The following is a 12,242-nucleotide window of genomic DNA, read 5'->3' on the forward strand; positions in this document are numbered from 1 at the left end:
TATAATATGTATTTTTCCCAGTGAATCTGAAATGTGTTTTTGTTCTCATAGATGGCTGCACCTATCACCCAGGAGTACCGGTGTTTCACGATGCATTGAAAGTAAGATGCCTGAAAATACCCAGATAGCTCATATCCTGTTTGCTCGTCAAAGTTAATGCCTCCACTTTCCTTACAGGGATGGTCCTGCTGCAAGAGAAGAACTACAGACTTCTCAGACTTCCTCAGCATTGCTGTAAGTTTTTTGTTTTCAACTTTTTTTCTGTTGTAGCACATCTCTACAGTCTTATGTCTGTTGTGTGATTTTTTTTTTAAATTTTTTTTTGTGTGTGTGTGTGTGTGTATCGATTGTCAGTGTTTCTGTGGCCATATTGGCCTGAACAGTTATTGTTTGTGGATCCCAACACAATGACTTTGATTTCACAGGGCTGCACAAAGGGTCCCCACAACAAAGAGAAGCCCCCTGAGCCGGTGAAACCAGACGTGACCTCGTCAGGAGAAAAGAAAGAAGTAGAAGACCAAAAACTAAAGTTTAATGAGTACATAATCTCTGCACCAAAACCTCAGGAGGCGATCTGCAGACCAAGGTTGGTTTAGGCATTAGACACAAGTAACAGACTTGCATACAATTCAGTTGTGTCAAAACTTGGCAATGTTGTTTTGCTATTATTATTATAATTTATTGATCTTATTTACTTTTTTCGGTGAGTGGGGCGGATGTTTAATTAGATTTTTATTCATGAAAAGACAGGACTAAAAACAAGTTATTTCCAGCAGTTTTATCTTTGCTGGTATAATAGCAGGCTGGGTCACTATTGTATGTATTAATCAACAGAAATTATCAAACACACACTGGAATGTCCACAGTATAACGTTTTATGTTGTTTTTAAATGTTGGGACTAGTGCTCAAAACAAGTCGAACACAACACTGATTAAACATTAAATTCCACATAGTAACTTTTTATAGACGTCACATTTAGCATTGTTTGTACATCATATCGTTTGAAAAGTTTTTTCATAATTTATTACTTAAATGAAAAACTAGGGGGAAAAAGTTTTGTTTTCACTATTATTTAACGTTAATGCTGATATATTTACTTCTTGTAGTCCTGATGAGCCCATGGTGAGATTGCAGCATAAAGTCTCTGCTTCTCTGAAGCAAGCATTAGAGAAGCTGAAACTGTCTGAAAATGCAGCAGAGGAGAAAGGTGAGAGCAGATTTTTGTCCTTTGTATACGTTTCTTTTTTTCCCCATCATCTCATAATTTCATCATTTCATTCTTTGGAAAAAAAAATCACTTATCCACTGCTTGTCATAATACAGTGGAAGGTCATGTTGACAGTCAAGACTAATGGAGGGCAACTGGGAATTTGCCATCAACTGTCATTCACATCATAGTATTATAGTTAAAGCTGACAAGAAGAGGACACCAGTGTTTTTTAAATTCGCATTATCAGCTTTTTTGTGTGGTTTTGTCTCTTATTTATGTGTTTAGAGGAAGACAACGACGAAATCAAAATTGGAACATCATGTAAGAATGGAGGATGTACTAAAGTAAGTGAATGTATCATCTATATCTGCACCAGGTTTTTTAAAGAGCAACTGTAATAAGTATTTACACAAGTCAAATTTCATTCACGTAGTTTAAATAATACAAATAAAATGGAATAAAAACTAAATAGTTATGAGCATTGTTGGTTCTTCAAACTTCAAGCAAACTGTGCACTTAGGTGGTTCAACCTCAGCATTTTCAGTAAGATGGATGCAAAGCAACGTTTTTAACTCAAGTTAATCTTACTAGTCAGAGCTGAAACCCCAAGATAAGAACATAAATTGTGAGGGAAATATGCATTGACATATTTTGTAGCTGTTTTGAGCTAATTTGCATAATTGCACATAAAGTAATTTTATTGAAAGCTGTAAGATGTTCTCTCACGGGCTGCCGGCTTGTACATGATTTGTCCTGCTGGAGTAAAAGAAATTACTTTTTAAAAAATGTTTTTACATGGAATTTATTCACTTCTCAGGGTTGGCACATTTTGGCACACATAATTACAGAAATAGTATGATCTTTTCCTCAGATTTGAACAAGCAGCAGACTTAACATTCTTAGACATGCCTTTAACTGCAACAGGTTATTTTGACATTTTTAGGTTAACAAACTGGAAATATTGTGGTGTGATTATGATTATCATAAGATGAGTTTATTATGATTGTTAATAATGAACATTTTTGCGTCACTATATAAAGATTAAGAAAAAAAATGTTCTCAGTTTTTAAACCTTTTCTTTTTTTTTTATCTTCAGAGTTTTGAAGGACCTGCAAGTGAATCGGATACATGTTTATACCACTCTGGATGCCCCATCTTCCATGAAGGGTTGGTACAGACCAAATTGTGTTATTTTCCAGCTTCATTTAAACCTTTATCTATTAAAGTAAACTATATATTTTCTAGAAATTGTAATAAAATAAATAAGTAACTAAAAAGGTGAACCACAGCATTACCATTATCCTATTATTCTGCCTGTAAGTCATGTTTACTGGTTCTACTGAGTGACACATTATTGGCTACTGTAAGATCCATCATGTTTTAATGTCTGTCCTGCATCTCCAGAATGAAATACTGGAGTTGCTGTAAGAGGAAAACTTCTGACTTCAATACCTTCCTGTCTCAAGAGGGCTGCACTAAAGGAGTACATGTATGGAAGAAGAAAGATGCGGTAGGTGGGGTGGCTTGATGCCAAGGGATCATTTTCTGGTGCAAGTCAGTGTAAAGAAGCCTTAGCTAGAACTCCATCTAGTGGTGTCCAGGAAACGCTTCGTAAGGGAAGACATTTCAGTCTGGTCTCTGGAGCAACTGAATTATGAGCACCGATGTATCTGAAATGTCTTTGCAGGGAAAGAAAGTGGTCCCTTGTCGGTTTGACTGGCACCAGACCGGGACACAGGTCATCATTTCTATTTATGCAAAAAATGCCATCCCAGAGCTCAGCTATGTGGATGCCAACAGCACCACGGTAAGACAGGCTGTAGTCCGTCAGATTTCTGCTCATATCTCTTTTTTTTTCTTTTTTTCTTTTTTTTTTTTTGTCCATTTCTTTTTCATTGGTGTTTTTCATTCTTCTTTCAGCTCAACATTCGCGTTATATTTGAGGGAGAGAAGGAATTTGATCAGAAAATCAGCTTGTGGGGAGTAAGTATGGGTTTATTAGGATGTAAAAGCACAGTCTTTTTATTTGCCATCTTACCAAAACAGTAAATTGCTTTGATACCACCTTGGGGATGTTGCATGAATAATAGTTTATATGTAATCATAAGTGTTATAATAATGGTGGGGATTCTGTTTATTTATTTTTTTTATTTGTCTTTTGCTGATTTATCTAACTTTACTTAAGTAAAATCTTAGTGGGGGAAAAAATTCTTGACTTTGATGTCATGATTTGTACCACTTGACTTAACTTGTGATAAACCATATGAACCTTAACCTGATTCATTTTTATGCTTTTTTGCTTTGAAAATAAAAACCTATCTTTCTTTTGTCGGATTTTTAAGGTGATAGATGTGAGCAAAAGCATAGTGAACATGATGGCAGCCAAGATTGAAGTAGCTATGAAGAAATCTGAAAGCATGTCCTGGGCTCGTCTGGACCTACCCCCTCCTGTTGCTCCTGCTAAGGAGAATGACAAGAAGAAAGAAGAATCTGACAGTGAAGATGAGAATGATTAATTAGGATTTTAAATGAATGCATAATGTTCAATCAGTTTAATCACACTTAACAATTTTTGCCTCTTTAAAAGAATTGCCTCTTGTGCTGTTTTGACTTCTTTTTTTTGTCCGTATTCTTTTCTTTCCACATTTTTTATCAGTAGACTCTTGAATTTTGGACATTTTTATGTTTGGGATATGTTATAAGTCATTTACTAAGTTTCAATACGTTTTTTTCCCCAATTTTTGTCACCATGACAAATAACGGACTTAACCTTGTTGACTTTAATCGATTTGAATGACAGCTTGCTTGTTAATTTGCACTAAAGTCCCTCTGGAAAAGAACCCGGTGTGGATTGCCTGCATCAAATCAAAATGGACCGCAGTTGTGACCAGATTGTACTAATATTTGGCAGAAGAGGTTCCATGCTGCATCTCTACATTTCCATTATTATATATTTGACACGTGACATACTGTTTTTTTTTTCATTCCATTTTTTGGTTTCATTGTGTATTGTATCCTTCTTTCCACCAGTATGACTGAATGCTGACCTCATTAATATATTTCAGTCTTAGCAATGAAGCTGCTCTTTGTAGTCTGACTTGGAAATTTAAATCATAATTGTGTCCGCACTTATATTATGGAAACAATATTGAATCAATAGTTCAAATGAAACGATCAGCATCTGTGCTCTCCCACCTTTTATCAATGATAAAACAGACGCTTGATTCAAGCATGTTTTTAAACAATTCATATTTGTTATTGACTTAACAATTCCACATTCAGATACTGTAGTTATCTCCTTATTGTCAAAACATAGCGCAGTTTCACTGAGAATGTACTGTAATATCTAAGAATGCCCACTGAATACTAAGTATTTTGAGCAAAGTACTGTATTATTGCAATGATACTGTAGACGGCATGAGTTTAGGTTTAGAACGTACAACATTTATTTGACAGAGAGAATGAGATAAATTGGACTAGGGATCCAGTTTATCTCATCCAAAAAAAATAATAAAGTTTTGTGTTTAAATTTAATAATTGAAGTCTTCTGTTTGTCCAAGATTATCTCAAGGTGAGTTTAAAAACTGACATGACAGATTGAGGTCCTGTGAGATGAAATGCTTCATGAATTTAAATGTGCAACCTTTTAATTGAAGATTCAGAGCACTGTCAACTCTGAGGATTACAGATATTTGTACAAATGTCATCCTATATTTAAAATGTTGAAGTCCTGATGTAATTAGAGTTCCAAACTTGTGGAAAGTGGACATGACTTATTACACCTGCTGAAAGAACGGCTTGCATAACAAACACATTTAACTTTTTCTAAGATTTTTAAGATTTTCTTAAACTAAATGTGTTCTGTAGTTTTATCTGAAGTGTTTTGCTTTTTTTATTTTTTTTATTCTGAATTGGGTTTCATAGAGGATGTCATCTATATAAACACCTTGCAGCATACTACCACACTTGAGTTTTTTTTTTTTTTTTTTTTTTTTTTTTTTTTAACAGTTATCCAGCGAAACCACAAAAAGTTAAAAATAAATGAAACACTGAGTTTTTGTAAAGAAACCATAAATCTTACATAGAACATTTATGATGAGTAGATTTAACAGGTTAGATATTGTAGAAAAGTGCATTCTTTCAAATTTAATCCATTTTCACATTTTCTGCATGAGCTGTTTTCTGTTTACATTTTTTTAAACATTTTAGACATCTCAAGTAAATTATAGGCTCGTAACAATGAACAATTTATAATTTACAATGCTTTTCGGCAGAAATCCATAAACTGCTGTCACTGTTGGGATTGCACCATCATATAGCTGTTTGGTAGTTACGGTGGCTGGTTTCTTCTTTTTCATTGCTGCCAATAAGAGGCTGTCTTTCTGGAAGAGAGAGTCCATTACTCCCACTTTTTCTGAGCAGCCAAGACGAGCCTCTGTATCGCTGTTTTGCAATTTGGACGGCAGCAGCTATGGTTATTGCCACAATTCCTCCACAGAGAGATGAAAGAAGCAGCCAGGGCCACACATTTCGCAGCTCCTCCAGAAAGGGACGCATAGATTCTGCAAGCCTCTGGTCTGCAAAGAGCACAGACATGGTCACAACAAAATAAACAAATGTTTGAGTTTGACTTGAAATAGAAACCTTTCACAGTGAATATCCATTAAGGCTAAGAACTAACTAAGGAGAGATGACGACAATAATTTACTTATTCACACAAATGGAACTTACTGGCATTTAGCAAGTAAGAGTACTCGTATCCAAGATCTTTGCTGGAAATGAAGTACTCTCTGTTCCTGTGGAGGGGCATGAATGGCACCATGTGGTAATTGCCGTTGTGCCCAATAGGAGCGTTAGATTCTGGATACTGGGATGGAGATGGTTGATGCCTTCTGAGCCACTGCTCATAAATGCTGTCCAAAAAGAGCTCAAATATTAGTATCATGCAAGTGTTTTTATGTTATGTTTATGTTCCGTCCTGTTAATCTCACCTGTCGACAAAAGCATGGTGAAGGAGAAATATGGGATCATTTGCTGATCCCTGCACAGATGACATGGATCCATTCATGAACACATGTAGGGCAGCGTGCATACCCAAACGAGGACTGCTGCCCAACCCAGTCTGAGGATCCCCAAATCCTGAAAGATTTTAAGTGGCTCAGCAGATGTGCAGCATAGTTGTTGGAGAACACACAGTTTGTGTTGCAACATTGAATATTGAAAATTATCACAACTAAAATGGGCATTTTTGGAGAATGTTGTGTTGACATGTGTTTTGTTTTATTAATACAGTTATAGCCATACAAGCCAACTGTTTTGAAATAAGCTGTGTGAGATCATGTGTTTTCCCACAAAGCTCCACTATAGCCAACTATTTTTTTTCTTTTCAAAGAAAGTGTAACACTTTGATGTTATCAAACACCCATCAGATATATCTGACATGCTATCTGACTGGTTTCCTAGAAATCCCGAATCACATAAAAGTCACATTATGTCAGAGATAATAAGAGCTGAAATGAACAAAATCTTTCTTTTTTTTTTTTGTTCACAAATACCTTTCACATCTTCTTTTACATGCTTCCTTTAATTTTATCCTACTAAAAGTTCTGTTTTGGGGTCAGCTGTTTTCAGGTAAGGGTAGTTGTGTGTTTTGAATCCATGATCATGTGGGCAGTTAGGGATGTTTAGAGTCATGTGAGGGTTGGTCATTCACCCGGTAATCATGTGAGACACCAGGGTCTTATGAATGAAGACGCTGCGGTGAAATCACCTAAGCAAGCACGTTGGCACTGCTCTGGTTGTGGCTGAAATATGATGTGTTAAGTAAGGTTTGTTTCAGCCCACTTTGCACAGCACAATACTGGCTTCTTGTCCTGTGTCACTTAGATGGAATACCGCAGAATTTTGAAGAGCTGGTTTCCTGTCTCACACCGGACATCCACTGTATATGTTTGTGCTTGGGTGTGTTATGTATGCTATGAGGGAACATATCTGCTGCTACTGGCTCCATAAGATGTTGAAGACATTGCACTGCATGCAAGTAATTTTTTAGAACTGAAGGGCAAGTGGCATATTTTACAGTCTAAATAAAAGTCCTTATAACCTTTTGATCTCAGTCATCCAGCTCCTGCATGACTTAAACTCTACACTGATAAAAATGTGTTAGTATTCCAAGAAAAAATAAATATTTTGTGATGGAATAATGTCTTTTCAACCTTCTTAAAACATATGATTTAGGCAGAATTTATTATCCTGAACAATAAAATGAAATCCTAGTGAAATAGCAACTATATTCTTGCACTAATAACCATGAATAGCACTACTAAATAATTAAAAAAAAAAAAAAAAAAAAAACATTCTGACACAATACAGGACCCAGTTAGACAGCATAAGAGAAAATAACAAAATAGCATTAACTTGTGGTGTATGTGTGTGCATGTGTGTTCAGGCTTATCTGACCTTCCAGAGTGTTCCTGAAGCTCATGTTGGCAGAGCGGTCCATTGCTCCACTGTCATAGTTTGGAAGACTGACTGTGAACTCCACCTCTGCAGAGGTTGGTAATCGTTCTACCAGATTACGATTGTGGTTTCCAGGGTTACGGCGCACAGGGCCTTCTTGGCTGGCATCACATAACACACCTCTATCATTGTAGTCCTGAGCCTGGGAGCAGAGCACCTGTAGATGGAGAGCACATAGCATTGAAAGAGCCAACACAAATTTTTATCAGTGAAGTGAATGACAGTAAACACACATGCATGAACAACTTTAAGATGATATAGACTGTTATATGGATTATGCTCCCGACTCCGGACCCCATGGGAGTCGTAACAGTTTTCAATGTTTCCCTGCTACAGCACACCTGGTTCCATTAAAAAGGTTTTGTAACAACTTGTGGTCAAGTTCTGCAAGACGTTTCATTAATGGATTTGAGTCAGGTGTGCTGCAGCAGGAAACATCTAAAACCTGCAGGACACCGGAGTTGGTGATCTCTGGCCTGTTTCATGACAATTAATGAAGAAGGCTGATTTTTGTTTGCCTTGTTTTGTTTTTAAATGAACCAGAAAGAAAGTTTATTTTAAATAAGAACGAATAAATAGCTTATTAATCCAACATCACTTCAAACTAGAATGAAAATAAATAGCCTCACTCATATTTTCCATCAGTTTTTATTAACTTTGCACAAGACGTAAGTGTTTTTAATTGTATATTTGTGAAAGAAAAGAAAAGAAAGGGAGATTTTTAAAAAAAAATAGTTAAAGTTGTTTACCTTCCATGAGGAGAAGACTGAGCTTGGACTGATGAGATTGGGATCCTGAGGGCTCTGGTCCCCCATCAGGTCGTCCGTGCACACGTCACATTCCTCGGCATCCCTCCAGTCCCAGTACGGGATGGAGAAACTCGAGTCTCCAGTCAGCTTCCTGATCTCATGCTCCCAGTGTAACAAGTACAGTCGGTGCCACGGGAGAAACGCAGGGGCCCAGTGGGCAAAGTCCACATCGGTCCACACATTTCCTGGCCCACCTAACAGCGCGCTGCGGGATACGTAATAATGCATCCACACAAAAACATCATATACAGACACATCAGCAAACATCGGGTTGGATCCGTTTCCCATCTCTCTGTAGGTCCCTGTGACCACAACATAGTCCCTGCTGATTGTCTGCTTGGCCAAGTTCAGATAGGAAACAAGTGTGTTTCTCTCGCTCCTGGTCAGGTGAAATATGTTCCTCCTGAGAGACTCTCTTCTCTCGTTGCAGTTTTCCCCAAAGTAGCCGAACTTACAGTCTACACAGTTGAAACCCATAAAGTTTCCTGCGCACCGACAAGTCCGGTTGTAGAAAACCAGAGGCCACTTTTCTCGATCGTCCAAACCAGAGAAGGGGTACTGCGGTCCATCGGGCTGGTCCGATACCTCTACATCCTCACAGAAACCCCTACCAGACCTGGCTCCACAGGCCGAGCCATCCCCCTCCCACGGCGGGCAGCACTCCTTGGTCTGCAGGGCTTCTACAGTGACACACAGACGGGGAAATTGTTGATAGGTAGGAACCAAACACAACAGAAAACTAAAGATTTCTAAAGACCACATCCCAGCAGCAAGGTTTAAATTTGTAAGAGGGCAAAAAAAAAATGTTTATCCCAAATAAATACTCAGTGTGAAAGTGGGATGTCTAATGAATTCTTGGCTTACATTCCTTCCCCACACACTCCCACCCCATTTGTTGAAGCAGTCACATGCTACAAAACCCTCAAGCTTATGAGGGGTCACTAAGCATTAAAGCACACATCGTAGAACTACAACCAAACTCCCTCCAATGAAAAAAAGAGAGCTACATGGAAAACTCTCACAATAAATGATATTGGCAGAATAATCTTATTTATGGTCCGGGGGTGTCCAAAGTCCCTGGTCCTGCAAGTCTGTTTCCTGCTGCAGCACCTGAATAAGATTGATGGGTTAGTAATGGCAGAGCTTGATTACACGCTGTAGAGGAGCACAATTTAATCTGGATCAGGTTTGTTTTTTTATCTGTGTGACATCCATGACCTGCAGGACTGCGGCTCTTGAGGACCAAAGCTGCCCCCCCCCCCCCCCCCCCCCCCCCCCCCCCATTGAATCCCTGTGGCACTAATGAAAGATTAGGAGCCATTTGAACTACTCACGTATTTGTAACACTTATACATACAATTATATATTTAATATACAATATACGCTGCCTTTATTCTTCACATTCTTCACTTTATGAGCACACTGTCTAACTTATGAGACCTCAACAACACACAAACACATGCATAAAGTAAACAGTTTTTCCAGCCATTATAGGATGAAAATTGCCATAAGAGTGGTGGAACCACATGGAAAATAAGTGTAGCTAAATAAGACAGACAAAAACTCTGTGTCACTATTATGCAGTAGTCGAAACTATATGTAATCATTACAGGATATTCAGACTGAGATTCATTTAATTGTCATTGTAAATTAATACGATTAAACTTGATTAGCGTATAGCTGACTTCTTTCCTACGCAAAAGCTAAATATAAAAGACTAACACAAGAGTAAGAGCTGAGAAATATTCCTCACCCCTCACTCAAATAGTCCACGCACACTATCCCATAGAATATGTAATTAAAATAGTGTAATTTAAGATTTACAATTGAAAAAGCTCATAAAAAAGACTATTTAAAACAATAATGAAATATTGCACATAAGACATTGCATATTGTTCTTAAACTCTAATGCTGAGTAACGGTGACAGTTTGTCTTTGTGCGATGGATTTTCAGTTCTCTTATAGATTTTGGGTAAAAGCTGCTAAAATTATATTTCTTCTTGTTAAATGAAAAGAGGAAGACCCTGATGATTTATTCTTTCAAACCTTCTGGCTATATACATGCTGTGATTGCTTAATTACAAATAATCCCCATTTGAATTTCTAAAATGTAATCGAACATCCCTGTAAACAATTCCCTTTTTCACCCTATAACTTGTTGGTCATATGATTCCACGTATGTCATTTAGAGAGCACAATGCAGCAAATACTTGGTACAAAGTATGAGGAGCAGCTGATTAACACACCAGTGCCTCAGGCAGTGGGTTGCTTTAAAATGTTTTCTTAGAAAAAAAAAAGAAAAAAACTAATGTCTTCATTGTTGATGCTGCCGCTAATTCACATGACTTCCTTTGCTTTAGAGTGCAACCACTGTGCTCCCAGACCTTTTTTGTTTTTAATCTGAGCTGCAAGATTTTTTTTTTTACTTCATACTCAAGGGGCAAGTGCAGGCCAGGCTAGTGCAGGTCAAGACACTAGAGGGCGCCATTTAAGCATACAAATAATCAATGGTTCTTTCTGCACATATTCGTGTGTCTGTTCATGAAATAAATAGACTGTTTTGTAGCATCATTCTACACTTCAAATGAAACAAATTATCTGTATGCCCACTGCCATTTCAAACTTTGTTGCATTGACTTAATAATATTAAATTTATTGTTACTTTGCCGCAAAAAAAAAAAAAAAAAAAAAATTCTACCCTATGATTTGTGACGTTTAAAATATGCAGTTTGTTTTACTTACATTTTTCCATGATAGATGTAGCCAACCATAAAGAAACACTTTGTATTTTGGATAAAAATGACCTCGACTATTTATTTAACATAGGTGAAACTGTAAGATTTTTCCTGACAACCAAAATTTAACTGTTTTTTTACTTCACTATTCTATTTATAAAAATTAATGTCAGCAAAGAGCAGTACTTTTAATAGTGACAGTCAATATCAGTATATTAGAACTGGTGCTGATTACAATCTCAAAAGCAATGTATTTCTTTAGGAAAGAAGTGTAAGTACCAAACCTCATGTCAGAAGTCATTCTTACTGGGCAAAAAAATGAAAGCGTTGCAGTTGAAAGACCCAGTGTGTGGTTTTTGTCATGAACAGAGCCTTTTACCATCCAAACCCTTTGAACACAGAGATGGGGATGATAAATTTGATATGAAGCTGTGATACCTCAAGCTGAGTGGGTGCAAGGTATATTTGGAAGACAGATAATGAGGGTCAAATCGACCTGTAGCACAGAAGGGATGAACAAAGCAAAAACATGGACTTATCTCACTGTTTTGTCTATTATTCCCATCCCAGAGAGAGAAATGGACATTTATCTTTATAAGGAGCATTGCCAAGAGAAATTTAAATGTTAACATGTCCAATTAAGAACATATGACAAAAGTCTTTAGAAAATGTTTTGAGAGGTTTTTTTTTTTCAAACTAAAAAATTAAAAACAACTACAAGCAACTGTTATTAAATTTGTTCTCTATGTTTCTTCTGGCAAAGGTTTTCCAGTAGTTAATCTTAAAAAATTTAATTGAAAGTGTTCATAAAGTGTGAAGTAAAGATTCTTTGAATATTCTTTAAATGTTTTTACATTGTTCTCTGATATATTCTTAAATGTTTTACAAAATATACCTTTCACTTTACCTTTACCAAGTTGAACAAAATACCATTTTTGAAGAATGTTGTGTTTGTGCATTCCTCACCT

The 12,242-nt window shown here is 36.9% G+C and overlaps 2 protein-coding genes across 2 annotated transcripts in view; one reads left to right on the plus strand and one right to left on the minus strand.

Moving 5' to 3' along the window:
• LOC306761836 (cysteine and histidine-rich domain-containing protein 1-like) overlaps positions 1-5,051 on the plus strand; it is an 8,884-nt gene extending 3,833 nt beyond the window's left edge. Inside the window, exons 2-11 of the mRNA XM_079248143.1 lie at positions 52-101; positions 178-234; positions 426-586; positions 1,108-1,208; positions 1,497-1,555; positions 2,308-2,378; positions 2,616-2,721; positions 2,899-3,018; positions 3,132-3,194; positions 3,554-5,051. Coding sequence (XP_079104269.1) covers positions 52-101; positions 178-234; positions 426-586; positions 1,108-1,208; positions 1,497-1,555; positions 2,308-2,378; positions 2,616-2,721; positions 2,899-3,018; positions 3,132-3,194; positions 3,554-3,727 — 962 coding nt within the window. The 3' untranslated portion in view covers positions 3,728-5,051. The remainder of the gene's footprint in view (positions 1-51; positions 102-177; positions 235-425; positions 587-1,107; positions 1,209-1,496; positions 1,556-2,307; positions 2,379-2,615; positions 2,722-2,898; positions 3,019-3,131; positions 3,195-3,553) is intronic.
• Positions 5,052-5,486: 435 nt separating this feature from the next.
• On the minus strand, positions 5,487-9,301 carry LOC306761939 (tyrosinase-like; the record flags this gene model as incomplete). Its single annotated transcript, XM_079248274.1, has 5 exons — positions 5,487-5,788; positions 5,943-6,124; positions 6,203-6,350; positions 7,671-7,887; positions 8,480-9,301. The coding sequence occupies 5 exons, from the start codon at positions 9,299-9,301 to the stop codon at positions 5,523-5,525; spliced, it is 1,635 nt and encodes a 544-aa protein (XP_079104400.1). The 3' UTR covers positions 5,487-5,522.
• Positions 9,302-12,242: the final 2,941 nt, after the last annotated feature.

This window comes from Telmatherina bonti (genome assembly GCF_933228915.1).
Source record: "Telmatherina bonti genome assembly, chromosome: 10".
Lineage (NCBI taxonomy): Eukaryota > Metazoa > Chordata > Actinopteri > Atheriniformes > Telmatherinidae > Telmatherina > Telmatherina bonti.